General features: G+C 43.6%; 1 protein-coding gene across 13 annotated transcripts in view; it reads left to right on the forward strand.

Annotated features, from left to right (window-relative positions):
* Positions 1-19,940, forward strand: part of PAX2 (paired box 2) — a 99,404-nt gene that overhangs the window by 41,692 nt on the left and 37,772 nt on the right. For 11 of the 13 annotated variants that reach the window (XM_063405760.1, XM_063405761.1, XM_063405762.1 and 8 more), the window contains exons 4-5: positions 4,407-4,492; positions 6,518-6,637. In XM_063405760.1, the coding sequence (XP_063261830.1) occupies positions 4,407-4,492; positions 6,518-6,637 (206 nt within the window). The remainder of the gene's footprint in view (positions 1-4,406; positions 4,493-6,517; positions 6,638-19,940) is intronic. The other 2 variants (XM_063405763.1, XM_063405768.1) reach the window with 1 other exon arrangement.

Below are 19,940 nucleotides of genomic sequence, written 5' to 3' on the forward strand. Positions count from 1 at the left end.
AGGATTAAAAGAATTGCTAGACAGTAATTCCAGGTTATTCAGCCCTACCATATCTCCCTCTGATCAGCCTTAGTATGATTTTTTTATTTGGGATGCTGTCAAAACACTCTGCCCACCATAGTAAGACAGAAGAAACCACAGAATATGTTAGGCTATAAGAGAGTTTGGATAGAAATGTCAGAGAAGCAAGGTGAGTTTTCTGTGATCTTTTGTCCTTTTAATAGGTAATTTCTGGACAAGTTTAGAAGTGATTTTCTACTTGCTTATTTACAAAGAGTGAAAATTCTCAGAAAGCGCTCTGGCTCAGCTGATTTTAACTTCTAATATTTCTTATTACATCTCTTGATTAGAGCTTGTTAAATTGTAGTGCTAGAAGAGAAGAATTTTGTCTGTCCATCTGTATTCAGAATCAGGAAAAGAAATAAAAATCAAACATTGGAAATTCAAGATCTAACGTTGAACATTTAAGAGAGTCAAAGGCACTTGGAAACAAGCAGTCGGTTTCAGCTGGTGCTGTATGTAATATTAAGTCTAGAAGGCGTTACTACAAGCCAACTATGGCAACTTATGAATTCCAGGATGGATGTATAATTCACAGTATGATACTATTTACTGTAATGACATTATATGCCATCACTTAACATAATATTGCATATTAAATTCAGATTGTGAAATGAAGTTCAGTTGCTTTACTGCAATCAAAGATCTATAAATGTCCTGTTGCTGAAACTTCAGAAGGTTATGGATTAAATCTGGTTATATTATCCAAAATTCAAAGTAGTCAACTTGTGCAAAAATCTCCCACTGGAAAATGAAAAATGGGAATTTACAGTAAGTAGCAGTTTATGTTCCTAATTAAATATAAATGCTGTTACTGGAGTCACTGATTGTGGTGGAATTAGAGCAGGGATGAATTTAGTCCAAAGGGTCAATTTGTCTTGGAAAAAGATGTTTGAAAATATTTACATTTATCTCAAGAAATCAGCATTGCTACCTACTGTGCCAGGACTTGTGCCCTTTCTGCCTTTGGGAAGGGCTGAGGATGCAGTCTCAAGAATTGTCTTTCTCCAGTGTCTAAAGGCAAGAACAAGCCATCAAAGACACCAGGAGGTGATAGAGGTTTTGTGATCTCTCCTACAGCCGTAATCCAGAAATCCTAGGTTTCAGGCAGCCGAGCTGGCTTAGTGTGTATTTCAATCCCTCATAAGGGTGAGAAGCTTTCAGCAACACTGAAGTTTAAAGACAGCATTATTATGCTGCATTTGTTGCTACAGGGCCAGGTCAGCTCTGTTCATCTTTCATCTGCTGTTTCATTAGGTGGTCTTGTGTAGGACAGACTCACTTGAAGCCTCTCAAAGCAGCAGCAGTGCTGCTCAGCTCCTCTGCTGTTTATCACTGTCCCTACGTGAATCGACCCAAGGGGATGCACTGCCATGTTCTGTACTGAGCATTAGGATTCTGAAATTTCCCCTCTTTCCTCAAAACTGGAGTTCAGTCATGACTTTAGGGCAAAGGAACACTGCTGGGGAGAGTCTTTTCAAGACCTGCCTCTTCTTTTAGCCATAGAAAATAAGTTCTACCAGATACCTCATTAGGTTCACTCTGCCTTTGATGCCAAAAATTATTTGACCCAGGCCACTGGAGGCTGCACAACCAGAACTGCTCCTCTCTGCTCATGGTTCCCAGACACTTTCTCTTGACACAAAACCGGTTTCATTCTTGGGAAGGGAATGTTTTTGAACAGAGCCTTTCACCTCTGGGTCACTAGCAGAAATCTGGCCCTGCTTGGTAGTGACCGAAAATCATTACCAGCTGACAGCTACTTGGTGCAATGAGCTGGTGAGTCTCATTCCAGTTCCTAATGGACACATCTCAGCAAACACAGTCACAACTGGCACTAACTGGTGTTCTCAGCCAAGAGACCTCAAACTGACTGGGGAAGGAAATTGAACCTCCTCTTCATCCCCTGCTTGGGTTTTGGAATATTATGGGCTGGAATTTTATACCTGCAGCGTTTCACAGGCTGTTTTTCCTCTAAGTGGGTTTTTGAAACTTTGCAATTTTCATGCAGCATGATTCAGCACAGCCTGATCTGCCATCTCAGTATAATTAGACTCATCTTATGGTTCCCCTCAGTAGAAGCTGAGCTGTCTGGTGCCATCTCCCACTACAAATGGTAAATCTGATGTCATATCTCAGTATGAATGGAACCATCTGATGTCACCTCAGTGCTAACAGGACGTTTTATAATATGTCATCTAAGGCTGCAGGGGAAATCTTCTAATCCATTCACTATGCTACACTACAATAGAACATAACACAATATAATGTGTAGGTTAACTTAGATACCCTCAGGCAGATTTTGGATAGACGGATAGATGGATGGATAGAAACATTTATACAAAGTATACATATATTATATCACTCTATTGATTTTAAAAAAGTTCCAGGACTGCCTAGCTATAATGAGATTTTTGAACTTTGTGTTGCGATCAATGAGGGGAATATTATTGGCGTGGAGAATTGATATACCCGCTCTCTTGGCTTGTTCTGCTCCTGGACTGCCCCTGCCCCCAAGGTGTACGATTCCATCAGACACTTAACCTCTTTTACAGTGTCATCAGGCTAAAAGGAATCTAATAGTGACACGGGACTTGTGCTCAGCACTCTGGCACTATTGCTTTCCTGTCACAAATAATTTATAGCTTTCTATTTCCATCCCTTTGCCTGCACCCCATCCCCTTTTTCTGTTTCTCTGGGCTGGGGGAAATCAATAAACTCACACAACCAGAGTGGCACTTCAGGGGGCTTTAGGGGGAATGTGAGACAAGAGGGGGAAAAGAAAAAAAAAAAAAAAAAAAAAAGAAAAAAAAAGAAAAAAACCAGAAAAGAAGGAAAAAAGTTATATAATTTGCTGTAGCACACTTTTCAGATCAGCTCTTCACCTGGTACGAATTGTATGACCTCAGAATCTAGCCCTGAGGCCTTCAGACAATTTTTGTATAGGTTCTCAGCAGCTATAGATGAGGGCATCTGGTACCATCTGATCTATATGGAGTGAGGATCTGGATCTCTATCCTCAGCTAGAACCTTGACATTCTCTGTCTCCAGCTATGCCCCAGGCACTCCAGCTACTGGTCAGGCTTTACCAAACATGTAGCAGAGTATTCTAACATGCTGAGGTGAGATATTCTCTTTCTTTTCCTAGGAAGACTTCACTCTCAGAAGTTGTGGTTTTTAAAAATTGCCCTCACAATGTCTCTGCCTATCTCTCTCTATGCCATACCACCCACTAGCCACACATTTGATCTTTGAAGTTCTGCCAACTTATTCTTTAGAACAAATTTTTAAGGGAAGCTCTCAAGTGGGCAGGAAGGATCTTCTATTTGCTTTCACTTTCTGGAGAGATTTTTGGGTAGAAAATAAAGCTAATATAATGTGGGGCTAAGAGTTTCAGAAGCTCAGGCTGAAGAAAACCTGCAGCCTACACCCTAACTAGAGTGGCTGAAGAGAGGAGAGGCTTGCTCTAATCTCAGAAAGGAAGTTTGTTTCCATGGCCTGAACAGGTCATAGCTTATTTACTGAGCTCCTTGGTGGAACAGCTGTTCCCAGCTCAGATACCCAATATCTGCCAGTAGTCAGGGACCTTGCCAGTCAGGTACTAGGTTCTAGTGATTTTCTTTCACCACTGACCTCAGCTGGATTTAAACCAGTGACCTAGAGGTGAAAGATTTCATGTAACAAGAAATGGAGCACTGACAATTACAGTTCAGTTTATTGTCATTCTGAGTTACATTATAAGCTTTGTGATGTCTTTTTGACTTCCCATGCTGTGCTCATTCACCACCTGACAAACACCAATTTTTTCCCTGTTTGATGGACCTTTTTTCCTGGTGATCTATATCCCACCAGCACTCCCTACAGATGCCTTCTGCTTTCACCTCATTTATGAAGGGCAAGGACTTTGGGCAAGCCTTCCACAGTACAAAGCATTTAGTCAGTCAGAAGGGTATTTTTCAGGTAGACAACAAAATTAAAGCTGCACCATTTGTAAATTCAGCAATGTCTCTATTAGCTGCAAAGATTGCATTGTGATTATGCTCACAGATCAGACCAGAAATGGCAATGCAGCTGTTAACACACAGAAGATCCTAGCTTGCTCACTGAACACCAACCCTATGCAGTGAACATTCAGGTTTGGGATAAAGACAACAGAGCAGAAATTGGATGATTCTCTGAAAGCTGGACTATTAAAACAGTAGAATCAGGACCACAAGGCAAATGAAGCCACTCGGCTGCGCTGAGAGCTCAGATCAAGCCTTCAGGTTGTGAGAACTGGGACTATGGGTCTGCAAAGGCACAGAGAAGGTGCATTTGAGTTCTGAACCTGTTCCATTATTTTCCAGGATCATCAGAACCAAAGTTCAGCAACCTTTTCACCCAACACCAGATGGGAGTGGGACAGGTGTGACTGCACCAGGACATACTATTGGTAAGTAGACCGACGTGAGGGGTGGTGACAGGTCAAGTGGAAATGGGGATGAAGCTTAGTTGAGGGAACAAAGTCTGACAAGCAGATGCTAAGCACAGCAAACGGGAGGAGGGGGTGGGGGAAAGAAGTCTCCATGGAAATCAGAGTTTTCTATTCTTCTTCTCCCCTGTTGCATTACAGAGAAGTGAATAACACACAAACTAGCCCAAAACAGGGGTTTGGCCAAGTGATTCTGCCTTAACGTCCATTTCACATTCATGCTCTCTCCTTCATCTCTCTATAGAGAAGTATTTACTGCTGTCTTGTCTGAGTGTCAGTCTTCACCTTTTCTCTTGTCCTTACTCTGACTCTCTTTTTCCCCCCTTACCAACTTTTCTTCTCTCTCTTTGCTGGAACTGGTCCATTTCTCAGTGCTAGTAATACACAAATGTGTAAGATATTCCAGCTGCCCCACAGCTAAGTTCTTCACTGTTCTAGCTTCACAGTCAGGTATCCTATGGATGTATTTCTCCGAGAAAATACTTTTTTTTTTTTCTGGGGGAGTTGTTTTGCTGGTTTATTGAGGTACACAGAAGATAGAAGCTGTAATACAGTGACCAAATGCCTCCTAGTCTGTTTAAAGTTACTGTGTTAGATGTGTGATGAGATACTTTTTAATCTGTGGGCTGTGTGTAGGTATGTCTGCTCTTGCTGTCATACCTTTAGTGACAAACTAGAGCAGGAAAACCATGCAGTATTCTGGGATACTGTGAAATGCTGTGGCTTATTTGTGGCCTAAGACTTTCTTAGATTCTCTTGGTTATTGAGAATCTGCTGCTACTCAAGGATTATTACTCATGGAAAATGCTCATCTGAATGGGACAGTGCTGGTAGATATAATCCTGTACACAAACTGTATTTAGGAGTATAATGGGCCAATATGGAAGAGCATTTCTGGATGCCCTTTTAATATGGACTTGCTCACTGGACTGGCAATCACTGATCACAACAGATGGAGCTGGCAGATATTCCTTCTTGGAACAGTAGTGCAATGTCTAGGGGATGCAATGGCTGAGCAGGGATATTGATTGTGAGTGTGTCCAGTGGAGTCTCTCATTGCTCTAGGATGTACTAGGAAGTGTGGGTCTACATTGGAGAGTGTTCAAAGGTTCTGCTCCACCCGGAAAGGCTGGAGTTGGACGTATTGATTGCTTCAGGTCAATGCTTTATGAGCTGAATAGTGGCCTGTAAGAGAACTGGGATATTCACTTCATTACTGGAACACACTGGGACACAATAGGTATGCCTGCTGGATGCATAGGTCTACCTGTTCTACTTTCTAGAGGCCTGACTATCATGAAGGGATCATTTCTAATCTAGATAACTTGTCACTTTTGATGTTTTGGAAATTCATGAGCAATCCTGGACAGCCAAACGGCCAGTGCATTCTGTCTCTTGACATTGGTCAACAGGAAGGCACTAGATTTTCATTAATCTGGGTGGTAGCATGTATCACCAACCAGTCATTCCACCAGGGAATGAATTTATTAGTGCAGCACTGAAGGGCATCTAACCTATGCTAAGAAGATAGTTTTTCACTAAGTGTTTAGGGTGGGCATGTAAGAGGCTAGTCTGCCTAAGACAGAACATGTGCACTCCTGATGAAAAAATACCAAGAGGAAATGATCTAGTAAAATATGGATGGACTGTGAAGTCACTAGAGAATGTGGCTATGCAGCACTTCACTCGATTACCTTGAAAGCCTGCTCTGAACTGGGATGTAACAACGTTTAGCTTCTTGATGGAATACACTTGCTATCAATGGCCCTGTACTGGAAGGCTGTGAAGCTACAGTATAGAAGTGGACAAGCAAAGCTGGGATGCAGCTTTGCTGGGATACAGTAGAGTAAGTCCCTCAGCATGAGGGACTCTGCTTAGTGCCCAGGCTTTCCTATTAGACTGGTGGCATGCGTAGCTTTCAGCTGGGGATCCCTGAGTGCTGTGCTGCTCTCCTGATGGCCCTTTCTCCCTTTTCCTTTCATCCAGTGCCCAGCACAGCATCCCCTCCTGTCTCCAGTGCCTCCAATGATCCAGTGGGCTCTTACTCCATTAACGGGATCCTGGGGATTCCTCGGTCGAATGGCGAGAAGAGGAAACGTGATGAAGGTAGGGGGAGGGGAGAAGCTCATCCTCCCTTTTATATTCTTTGTCCCCACGTACAGGCTCCAATTTCAGGCCAAGGTTTGCAGCTGCTCCAGGGGCTAGATCAGTTTTAGCAACACAGACCAGTTCCCCGCCACTGCCCTGCTGGCTTGGAATGCTCTTCTTCCGAGGCCCTTTCATGACAGGCTGCGTCTCCAGACATCTGCTCAGCAGGCAGAGAGCCGTCTCCATTGCTGGAGCTGATCCCGAGTTCATTCACTGCTGGAAACGGCTGGAACTGAACTCCCTAGGTGCCAGCAGGTGCCCGGACTTTGAACTGTGGGTAAACACGGTTTCCTGACTCACTCAATTTAAAATAATGCCATCTTGGAGAAGCAATGTGGGAGTTGTCTTTCATTCCCCTTGCAAGCAAGTTCCTGCCCTGTGACGTGCCATGAGCTACATTAGCTGGTGATCACAAGGGCCCAGTTTTCAATGAGTACCATCTACCACAGCAGAACTGTCATGTTTACAACAGTCTGAAAGCAGAACAGGAAGTCTTCTGAGTAGTGTGATCCTGAGGTTGTTTCTAAGCCTCTCACTAAGGCTGTAAGGAAATAGGATGAAGCTATCTCCTTTTGCTTCCTACTTGCTGTGAAGTATCCAGGGCAAAGATCCTGAAATTAATCAAAACCTGGAGTCTCAGGTTTAAATAGACTGAGTCAGGAGAGGTAGGTAAGGTCTTGGTGTTCTTATGGTGGCTTTCAAACACTTTTCCTCAAATCTGTCTCTTTTAATTTGATTTGTTCTAAAATTGGGGCCAGGAGGTGAACTTTTTAAAGAATACTGATTGACCACTTTGTGTGGTTCAGCACTGGCTTCAGTATGTTGTGTTGCTAGTTGCATGGAAAGACCTCTTAGGACAGGTGGCTCAGTGTGCTGTGTGTGCTGTCATTCCAAGGCTGTGTACTGCAAGAGAACAGGAGAGGTCTCTGTGATAAGTGGTGAGAAGAGAAAGCTCTCCTGAGACAGGTGCTGCATTTTGAGGTTTTGCTAGTAATTTTCTCAGCATTGGTTCTGGTGAGGTTCGCATCTGTAAGTTTTTGATCCAAATAAACACAGTAATGCTAAGAATAAAAGGCAGTCATCATGTTCCCTTTCTCCTTATTACAAAGTAAAACTAGACGCAAGGACCCAATCCAGTTTCTGTTAAAGCAAATGGGAAGATTTTTGCTGATGTCATTGGAAATTGGATCGGGCCCCAGAGGAAGATCCATTTCCCAGCTAGATGGCAGTAGGGTCCAGCTAAGAGGAAAGTGTAGCAATGGAAGGGCTGAGTCAATGCCTCAAAGTCAAAAAACGTCAGGAATAAGAGACAAGTATTGCAAACCTTTCCAGCATTTGCCATCATTACTTATACAGGAAATAGTGACATTTCAATCTGAATGACACATCTCTCTAATGGTTGTGCAGATCTCCTGGCAGTTATTTGGGGATTTTGAGAATCCCTGTTCTCATACAGTCCAACGTGGTGATCACCAGCTCTCAACATGGTGCCTCCACATCTCCTTAGAAATGAAGCTCTTCAATCTGGCTTTAGCTACTATTCAGGCTATACCTGGAAAGATCATCCCACTTTCGATGCAGACACACAGTCACTTCCAGCCTCAGAACTTGAGCTTTCTTTGGAACAGTACAATCAAACACAGAAACAACAGAGCAGCATCTAAGAGCATGACACTTCACAATGATATACTGGCAGTAAGAACTATTCTTTGTGTCTGTCCTTAATTCATTCCAGATTTGATTTAGGCAGGTGATACTATTCAGCTCCTTGCTGTTGGCCAAGCGCCCACATATCCCACTAGGAATCAAAAAGGTACCAACCAGACAATCCTGCAGATGTTGCTTGTCTTTAGTTCTCAAGAGTTTTAGTTGGTAGTTCCATGACATGGCTGCAACTGCCTTAGATGCCTTAATCCTGCCATCCCCGATATCTGCTGCAGGGACACGTTGTGCTCCTGACCCAGAGAAAGCTCACATGGGACCCCAGCTAGCTGCTGAACATCTCTAACCATGAGTTAGCTGAGCTCACACTGGCCTTCAGAAATGCTGAAAAATACTGTTCCTTTGCAGGGCTGGGTCCTGATGTTAGAAGGGTCCAAGGGGAAGTTTTGCAAAGCCAGTGACCTGCCCTCATTCCTCGGCAGTATCCTCTGCAGCTCTAAACATTCTGATTGCTTCTAGTTGATATGGGAAGCAGGAAAGTTTGTTGAGAAATACAATGTATTTCTTTCATGTTCATGCTGCATGCATACACCTTCTCAGTAATTCCCAGAGCTTCTGAACACTTTGTTGCAGTTTCTTTCTTAACTTCAGGTTTTATTCGCACATTGAAAAGCCCTTGTGAGCTTTGCCCATCTACTTTCCAAGCATTTAGGGAGTGGTTCTTCCCTAAAGGAGGCAAAAGAAGCAGCACTGCTCTCTCTCTCTTTCCGCTCTGTTGGACCAGCTCTGCTGCAAGGATTCCTCTGTGAGGAATGCAGTTCAACAGAAAGGGGAAGTATCAAGCTATTCCTGAATCACTAGTTCTGAAAACCTTGTTAGCAAACTCCATGATGGCTGGGGGGAACAGGGTGGGAGACAGACAGAGAAGCTTCTATGTGAGCACACCCCCTCCCCCAGGTCCTCCTTGCTGCAGCTGGTGCCTACATTAGGCAGTAGCACAGATGATTAAGAAGAGGAGAGATAATTATGTGTCAAGATGATGTAGCAGAACTCCCGAGTTGGACAGAAGGAGCCAGACGAACACATGAGGTGGGCTCTGAGATGGACGCTGACAGCCAGGTGTGTCCCTCTCAGGGAATTAGAGGGAAGAGTGGGAATCCCAACCTACCAAATACACTGGCTGCAAGTGCAAGGGTAGCCTGGAAAATGTATGACATTGAGAGAGAGCTAGCTGGGAAGCAGCTCCGAGTGTCTACTAGTCACAACAAGGAACTGTCTGGCCATGAGTCTTTCCTCAAAACTCAGCATGTCTTCCTCAGGTGAATGCCAAGAGTGGATGGTCAGGATTTGCCTTGTTAAGACCACATTACCCTTTTGTTTCAGTTTATAACCTTCTGTGATAGATAGTCTCTTCCAACTCTGAAAATAGTTTGACTAAAAAAGTTCACCACCCTTTGTGCAGCATAGTGTGTGCCATTTCTTGTGGTCTGTGGGCACTGCCAGTGGAGCTGTAACTTCCCTCTGACCTTACATCCACCATCTTCGAAAGGCAGAGGTGACCCTGCAGCATGTAATGACTTTCTCAAAACCAGTGGGGGTCTTACACTATCAAGTTGCATCAGAAAACATGAATTCCTGGCTCTTTATGGTTTGAGTGTTGTAGTATTCTGTGATGGCATGCCAACCATGCTCAGCAGGGTCATTGCCACACTAAGAAGCAGCAATATGATGCCCAGAAGGACAAAGGGGAAAAATATGCAACTATTTCTGCTGTTCATAACCCCTTAATTGACAGCTAAAAGAATGGGAACTGGGGTGACCCAGAGGCACTAACAAAAACTTAGTATCACTCATATTGTAGTCTTGAGTACTGTACAAGGAGAAAAAAGGAGAAATGCAGAGAAAGTGAAACATAGATAGATAGATAGATAGATAGATAGACAGATAGACATAGATAGATAATTAGATAACAGAAAAAGAGTGTATCAAGCTGCTACCAGCATACCACAGCATCTTCAGTGCGGTGAAACTTCAGGTTTTTTTACAAAACCATTCTTATGAGACATGGCCCTTTCTTTCCATAACAGGCTACAAACAGACTTCCTGTCTAAACCCAAACTCTCATTTGGGATTCATCTTCCAGTGAGGTTGGTTCTGTAACATTCTCAGCATTATTAATCTTGGTCCTTGACAGTATCTGTAGTATTTGACAGCATTACTGGCAATAATATCTGCAGTGCTGACAATGGCAGAGATAATATCCCCCAGTATTATCGGCATTAGCAGGGATCATATCTGCAGCCTGTTATTGGTGGGAGCAGACGTAATGTGTCCAGTATTATTAGTATCAGTAGTAATAAAACCCAAAGGCTTGTTAGGGTAATCAGTGCTAATATCAGCACTAGGTTTGTGGGAGAGGAGGGGACAGAATGATTGCTACTGTAAATGGCAATAATACGCAGGCTGTTTGCAGTAAAGGAATCCCCAGCAGAGATGGGGGAGCAAACCTGAGAATGCAGAAGTCTCTCCTTCCCTTTCTTCACTTGTCATTTTGAAGATTAGAGTGAGTTACATTGATGCCTAGTAATGCAGGGCTGTGTCAGTGCAGCGGGACGGTGAAGAGTCACCAAGATTTCTACAGATCTGGTGGTGTTTTTCTAAGTGTTACCTGCATCAGTGCAGTTGGTTCACCAGACTCTTCAAATTATATTGAGCTATGCCGAACAGGGTGCTGCCCACTATCTGTAGGAGCATCTGCACTGTTAATCCTGTAGCTATAGGATAGGTAGCATCACCACCCTTCTCTTTGATGCTGTTCATATAATTTTCTGACTGTTATTGCCACCACATCTTCTACTGAAATTCAGTGAGTTTGTTACAAGTAGTTTTCTCTTTTCTCACTCCAAATGGGAGGACTCTGAGTACAGAGCAGGGTCTTGACAGTGTTTAGCCTGGGACTTTTCCTACCTTGCCATGATCTCATTTTTTGTATTAGGAAATTACAAATGCCTCCTTCCAGTGGAGTGTGAAGCAGGGATATCTGTGACAGTCTCAGTACTGAAAGTTTTTTTTTTAAATATTGCCACAGGACATAGACTGTTTTAAAGACTTGAGTTCAAATTTTCTTACAGAGCGGAGAGGTGCGTAATGTGTCTAAGTTTTTGAGCAGATATACAGCAGCTCAGTATGACACTGCAAGTATGATCCCATTTGTGTTGTTCAGAGTGGCAGGGATAATATAATTTGAGAGATGTAGCTCTCAAAATGTCTCAATGACATTTCAGATGACTGTGTCAGTCAATGGCACACAGTATGTGTTTGCAGTCAGTTTGGTTGTGGTTATCCTGTTGTTATAACTATCACTATAGGTTGTGGGTTTGTGACAGTAATGATGAGATTAACTGTGTCACTACTTGCTCTGCTGCCCCATTACACTCAAGGCCATTACACTCTTCACAGAAGCAGCTGTGAATTGTTTCTTGTGGTACATTTGCATTACGGCATGCAGTAAGGTTGTTTCAACATGGTAATTGTTGGTTCACTGGTGCAGTTTCTACTGTGCTGTCACTGCAATTCATAGAATTGTTACTGCAGCTGATGTAACATGTTGGTTGGGAACAGATTGTCCCCTGGCCATGACAGTGAAGTCAATACAGCTGTGTCACTGCAGCACCATGTTCAGAATGGTGTGTTTTCATGAAGTATGATATTGGTGTTCCACAGCATCCTGGGGTCATTTCAGAACATACAGTGTGCTCATGCTGTTATCTGCAGTATGGTGATGCTTTGCTTTTGCTGGAGTTGTACCAGAGCAGAGGTCTAGCCCGGAACTGTCCCATGGGTAAACATGTTCATTCATTTTTCTATGCTGCCTGCATATGTTTGCAAAGAATATGAGTGAGTCATTCTACTTGACTGTGTCGTGGTCTGATGTATGCTAATCTCTGAGCATATTAGGTATATTTCTGTTCTCTTCAAACCCTAATTATTGTTGAAGACAACAGGGTGTGTTTGGACCCCTGCAGGTGATGGAACAGCACTACTGTCTGTGGCGAGCCTGCATTGTTTCAGAGTGTGATTTTTTGTCACCACAGCTGACTTGTTTGTGTTATTCTATATGACTGCTTTATTGCAGGTCAGCAATAGTCTTAATGACACTGGAGACACATGCAGTTATATTGCCTCAGGTGCTAACCCCATGTTCCAACCATCACACAGAGTTGTGGGGCGTACACACAGCGGTTTATGGCTGTGCAGATGGGCTGAGCAGATTCTGGAGTTTTTCACACTCTCACAATGTCTTTCTCCTACTTTCCCTGGGACTGTGTTGTTTTATGCAGCACAGCTGAGTTTCCAGTGCCTGGCAGCTTGCAGCAATGGTGTCACTCCACAAACAGGATCAGGCTCACTGTGTTTATACACACAAGTCTAGGTAACACTCCCTGCCATTCTAGATGAAAATATAAATTGAAGAGGAAGTTTATTGTAGGTAATCACCCACCTCTCCTTCCTGAAGGTCTTTGGCTAGCGAGACCCCTGGAAGGACATAAGAAAAGCACCTGCTACTCATCCTGCACCTCTCTAAGTAAACTGCAGGAGGATGTCAGAAAAGGGAGAGTATGTATGGGAAAAGAGAGGAGGGGGAAACTGGATGAAGCAGAAGACAATGAGTAAGCAGCACAGCACTGGCAGAAATGTGGGCTGCCGCACCAGGAATCTGGAGGTCAGTCTGTAAGCAGGAGAAACAGGACATGTGTGTTTGTGTGAGTGTGTCTGCACACACGCTGGGAGTTTGGGGAGTACGCACTGCTCAGGAGGGACTCAGGTAAGGGAGAGTTAACAGCTTACATCACAGAAAGCAGTTTGGACAGAATGCCCTGCTTCTAAAGCTTAGAGTGCTGCTTAGTTTGGCAGGGGTTGGTATTCTCTGAAGACAAGCTGGTCTGGCTTCAGTTGTATTTGTGTGCATCTCTGATTGTGTATTTGTGTCTCTAGGAATCCACGCCTGTTTGTTTTTTGTACTTCTGTGTTAGGATTGCTGATTTCTATTTATCTGTGCTTATGTATTGGGGTGAGTGGCAGGTTGGACCCGTATTTTTGTGCATGTCTATGGAGACCTGGAAAATGTGTATGTTAAGCTGTGTATAATATTGCCTAGTAGGAGGATGCTGCTGTGGATCATATGGATGTCTGGGCATGTATGGCTCAGTATTAGTGCTATGTATTTCTATGAATGTGAGGTATTTGTATTCACATTTTGAGCATATACGTGAATGTTGTATATCTTTATGTATATTCTGAGTGTATGAGTTGTTACGTACTTGGAGTCTCACTGTATCTTTGTGGTTGCTGGATATGAATATGTAGCCTGCTAGTGCTGTGCACTTCTGTATATAGTCTGTACAGATGTGTATTTGCATTGAGGTTATGTATATGTGTGTATGTTATAAATATATTTATATATACACATATTGGTTGCTCTTGCCCATATAAAGGCTGTTTATTTATGTAAATATTTTGTATTTGTTTACGTTATTTGATTCTGTACATGTTAATTTAAGGAAATTACTTTGAGTTACAGGTTTTCATTTAGTTAGTGTACATATACTTTTGTAAGTTATTTATTCATTCAGAAATTACATTTAATTGACACGTACCTGCATTAGTACCTCTGTGTGTCCCAGTTTGCATTCTTGTGTCTTTAATATTAATTTCCTATGTTTTGTGGGTGCTACTTATGCATAGAGTTTTTCTTTACATTTATTTGTGTGAGTACCATGAGTGTGTGCTTTTCTGACTGTTTATTATGGGTATTTAGTTTGTGGTTAGATATTTTTCCACTTTTTGACTCATTCTTGGGAGGGGTTGTAGCAGCTGATGTGTCAACAGGAGTCAGGCAGCTACAACTCCTCACAGCATCTCTGCCTCCTACATGATTCTACCTATGCAAAGGCTGCTCCCTACCTTTGCTAGATGCCTGCTTCTCTGGATCTTCTTGTTCACTGTAGATGAGTTTTACATTGGGTCTGCCTGCAATCATGGAGGTGCCTCTTCTATGTTTTCATGGATGTAAAGAGTATGGGAGTCAGAGGGAGTCTGAATCCATGAGGATCCCAGGTTAATGCACAGTGAATGACAGGATAACTGCAAAAGGAGTCAGAAATAGCTGGCAATGTGCAGGCAAATGGCATTTTAGAGGGTTGTTGGTATAACAGTGGATGATGATGCCATGACAGTGAGAGATGACACTGGTTTGGGGTCAAGTGACATGGCAATGAGTCATAAGGGCAATACTACTGTGGAATCAAGGTGACATGGTACTGAGACAAAACATGGGTCACAGTGACATGTCAATGACCCAGGCTGATCTGTCAGAACAGGAGAGCTGGAATCTGTCCATCAGCTGAATAAGGCAAGGGAAAACAGGAGGAGGAGGGCGAGGAAGATCAGAGACAAATCAACAGAGCAGTACCTGGGTTGTAGGACTCAGGTCACCAGCAGTGTGGGACATGCGGTGTCTCCACGGGATCAGTTGTGTCCTGGTGTGAAGGGCTAGGGAAGTCTGTTAGCAGTGGCTGTTTGCTCACAGTGATGGAGAGCAGGGATAACACAGTGATGACATCAGGTGGTGGCCATGTCCTGTGAAGGTAGCCATGGACCATGGGGACTGTGTGGGCAGGGGCATTATTCCCAGTTGCTGGAAAAACAAAGAACCTAACACGCAGTAAAACAAAAACAAAGGAGACTTGGAAGCACCTGACAGCCCTAATTCATCACAGCCCAAGATTTTTTTCCCCCCTCATGTTCCCATTATATTTGTTTGTAAAAGTGGAAATCAATTTTGAAGGTAATTTTCTGGAAAGAATGGAAGGGAGGTGGGAGGGCTGGATAAGGCAGAGATGGCAAGAGGAAAAAAAAAATTTAGGCCAGGCACAGCCCAGGGGCAGCTCTTGGCAAGGTGAAAGAAAATTGCATATTCAATCTCCATCCATGAATCTCCCTTGCTGCTGCCCGCCTCCTGCTCGAAAACAATGAAGGCTTTCTCCCCTACGCTGCACAACGCCTGAGTATCAGCGCTCACTTTAACTTCAGGGTCATTAATTCACCTGATTATTGCAGGAGAGGAGAGGGTTGCAGAGGCATCCATTCTAAAGAGCCCTCCCTTAGCTCATCCTTTGATTAGTTCAGGGTGGGGGGAGTTGAGATAATGTGTTGTCTTGGACACAGTTTAAAATGGGAGGGGTTGAAGAGGGGGTGGAAGGAGGTAGAGGTAGAAAGGGAAAGATGTGGCCCAGCTTGTTGTGGAAGGGAGGGTTGGAAAGCAGTCATTCTTGCATCCCTCTGCTGTGGTGTTACTGCAAATTAAAAGTAGCATGTTCCACTTCGTAGCTATCTTTCAGAGAGGGGAGGGGCATGGGTATATGTCGGCATGGGGATGGGGGGGATCTTATCATTGCTTCCTCAGCAGCCCAGCGTAGTGTCACCCTGTGAGGTGACATTTGAATTTACAATTCCACAGAGAAAAGCCATTAATTCACAAATTAACATTTCTCCCTCTCTCTCTCTCTCTAGCTCTTTCTCTCTTCCTCTCTCTCTCTCTCTCTATCTCACATGGATGTGCAAGCAATTGAAAAGACAAAGGAAATAGCCTTAAGGAAGAGACTTTACTGCTACTCTGTCTGTGCAGAGATTGCTACTACTGCTTCTAGATAGATAAACCAATTACCTGAGCTGCTCTGTTCATGGCAGCCTGCTATTACTTCCTTTTGTAGAGCTGATTCCATTGCTGGATTACACTGTGTGTATATCTCATTAATGTAAACCAGCATGATACTGGGCACTGTTTCTGACCCTTCTTGCCTTAGCCCCTTGCTCTGCAGTGGAAGAAGGAACTGGGAGAGGAGTTGAAGAGAGGTGACAGTAGGCACAATGTACTTCCTAGTGCAGGCTACACATGGAGCTTGTTAGAATACCTGTGCTAAGCTTGAGATAGATGGGACTTCCCTTCTATGGAGTAGATTGCATTACATTAACCCTGATCTCTTCCATGTCTTGGTAAAGACTGAGGGTGCTGTGCAACAGGCCATGTGTATGGGCACCAGGTAGGGGCAGTCCCTTCCATTCTCAGCCCTACACAGAGTTTTCAACAGGTGTAGAAAAGTGTGTGGCAAGCAGACAGAGGTGTGAGTATAAAAGCTGTGTATCCATAGCTAGAGCACAGGAGTGACTGCACCAGGAGCTGACTGACTCACAGAGGTACACAACGGAGCTTAGAATAAGAAGCAAGAGTAAGCACCTCAGCTTACAGATTGAGAAGGCCAGATTTCTCTGTAATGCAATTCCATTAAAAGCAAGTAAAGGATGCCTGTGCAGATATTCTTGTCTAGGACAAACACTAAATGCTGCTTTCACATAGCCCTGTGGTATTCTAAATCCCTCTTGGTGCTCTTTCCTGCCACAGTCTTTCTCACATACTTACTCCTGCTATCACTGCTGCTGTGGCTGCTTGGACAGCACATGTACAATATAGACACATACACACACACGCAGGCACACATCTGTGACACTGGCAGCCTGGCTATGCAAACTCACACCTCTGCAGACACAGCTTCTCCCCATCTGCTCTGGTGAGGTCTCTTCAGCAGCTCCAAGCCCACCTGCTGTGGGGCCTGCTGGCAGTCAGCTTTCTGAGCACCTTCTGGTGCTCTCTGCAGACAGCCTTGGAGGAACACGCTGGCTACCCTGCCTTTTAGCCTGGTCACACAGCTACGTGTGTTTGGGGAGAAAATGGCCAAGCAGTGTTGTTTACATAAAGACTTGCATATACTAATGTGCAGTTATCCAAGTAAAAGAAAAATGGATTGGAACGGCTATTTCTAGAAACCTGGTCTCCACATGCTCAGTGGCTGGACCATGTGCCTTTCTTCATCATTGTCTTGGGTCCTTAAATCTTCCTAAAAACTTATCCTTTTAACAAGAGCATCTGCCTCTCTGACATTCCCTGTGCCCCACACCATGCACAGCACATGGCTGGGGAGCATCATCCTGCAGCTGGTGCTGGAAGACGGATCATGATCAGCAGAGGAATCGGCAGGCAGTGCCAGTAATTCAAACCATCCTGACCGTTCAGTGAACCTGAACCTGCTGACCTTGACAGCACTAGACAGCAGCGGCCTCAGGAATCCCAACCTCTAGAGAGGCGTTGGCTGGAGGATGACTCCTGCTCTCTCCTTTTCTTTCTCTCTTTCTCTTCGTGACCACATCCAGCAGCCAAAGAGGCCCAACAGTCAATCCCCAGTGCTCCAATTAGCTCCTAATTTGGCTATCTCTGTACTCCGAAGTCTACATCAATGTAATGTTAAGCATTGCTTGCTGTTCATAGATGTAAATCATTCCTATATAGGAGCGTCTTCTCGTGCTAAAGGAAAACACTAAGCACCTTGTTCTCAGTCAGGGCCACAGAAACCCCTCCTCCCAAAATGGGAGCTGCTGCTGCTGTTTGGAAGGAAAGCACAAGCCCTTTACTTCCCTAAGTGATAGCATCAGATCCTCTACCCTTGTTTCACTGATCCTGGGGGAACAACAAGATCTCACCAAGTGATTAGCCTGTGAGAATCTTGGCAGGATAGATGAGCGGCAAGGAGGCAATTTCATTGGAGGGCAGAAAAAAAGAAAAACCAGTGTGTTTAGTTTTGTCACCAGACTTTGCATTAAAAAAAAAAAAAAGCTGATTGTGAACATTTGATGATGCTTTCAGGACTTTCAGGACTCCAGCTATCTCTGTAGCTGCCAAGCAACACCTGAAAAAACAGCATTTTGTGTTGGCCTGAAGAGGCTATGCTAAGCTTTAGGATATTGCATATGAAGGACAAGTCTGTTAGTAATAGATGGCTGCAAAGAAGCAGTTACAGATACATATTTTTATCTATCTATTGACACACCAGACATGTTCTGCCTCCATCCATAGCTTTTTAAAGGTGATTTTTCCAAACATAAATCAGATAAAATAAAGGATGCTTTAAGCAGGCGTCAAATGCAATACATGCTTTCTTAAGGCCCTTTAAAATGTCAGTTTTGTTAAGGGGCCTAAAAATAATGTCTAGATCTACATTTCCCTTTCACTTTTCCTTCATTCATCCAAGCATCCCACTGCTTATATCCCAAAAGGTTCTAGGTACAAAGGCCTCTTCCCACAGAGGTCAACAGCTACAGGAAAACACACAGGAGTACAGTGCCAGAGCAGGAGCTAGGTCATGGGTATCACAGTTTCCATCTGAACATGCATCAGGTCAGGATTTCTTTCTCTCATTGGCCCTGCCTTTTTTTGGTCAGAGGAGCTATTCTGTTTTTGAGCTAGGGGATCTGCACTGGAACAGATTTGTAGACATCTGATTAAACCTTAATGGGGTGGTTACTGTGTATGAAACATCCATCAAACCTTGAGTGCCTTCTACCTCTCTCTTAAATGCTCTAGGAGAGGCTGCTACAAAGGACAGGTATATGTCTGGTTTCCCAAAAGATCTGGTGTGCTTTTGGTTTGGCTTTTGGCATCTTGTCTGAGAAGAGGTGGGCCTTGAGTTGACTTTCCAGGAAGATCAGAACTGTTCTAGAGTTTGGGACAACTTTATTAAATCCTAGCAAACGAAAACCAATATTCCACTAGCTAATATTCAAAGATACTTATGGCTCTTCTCTGCAGAGATCTCACTTATTTGTGATTGCTGCCCATGGCTGCAGTCTCTTGTTTGGAGACTACTCCTTAAAATTTGGAACGTATCTGCAATATACATTTTATAGAGGTCACATCAGTATAGGTTCCTTCATGAACCTATAATGGCCTTCACATGTCCTCATGCAGAAAGATGACAAATTATTCTACTGATGGTTTACTGTTATTATAGAAATGAGGATTCAAAACCAGTATTTTGTATGGTGACATTTCAAGCAGATTGCTGCCTATTGCAAACCTGTAGCTCTTTTATTACATGGCATTTCACAATTACCCATCCTGTATCATATGTTGTTTATTAACCTTCCCATTCTAAAGATCTCATTTTCTACTGAAATGTGGCTGACTCTCAGGTGGACCATGGCAGATGTTGAACAATACAGAGCATCAACTGTGAAATTTTGCTGTGCCATGTCCAAATGAAACCACAGGAGAATTAAGATATGCTGTGGGTAATCACTCAGGCTGGATTTTGTTCAGGACAGCCAGGTTAATGTCTGCACTCTTGCAAAAAATGCCATGGGAATTTTAATGACTCTGAGTGATTGGAGCCTTTGTTTTATGGCACGTCAAAAATGGCAGCTCTAAAAACACTCTGCTTGAATACTGGTTTAGTGCTGACTCAGAAGAGCTTCCAATAACATGATTCACAAGTATCTGGCTCAGGGGCAGGTACAGACTCCTCTGACCGATGAGATTAAGGTAAAAGTGTGCATGAGGGGAAAATAGATGGAATAAAAGGAAGGGAAAGCCTAGGGCAAGGGAAACAAGGAAATGAGGTATTAAGAGGCATATTAGTGGGGGACCAAGACAATGGAACCAAGAAGTCTAAAGAGGAATTCATATTTTCTAGACTGTGCATTAGAGGTG

Source organism: Prinia subflava, chromosome 9 (assembly GCF_021018805.1).
Source record: "Prinia subflava isolate CZ2003 ecotype Zambia chromosome 9, Cam_Psub_1.2, whole genome shotgun sequence".
Lineage (NCBI taxonomy): Eukaryota > Metazoa > Chordata > Aves > Passeriformes > Cisticolidae > Prinia > Prinia subflava.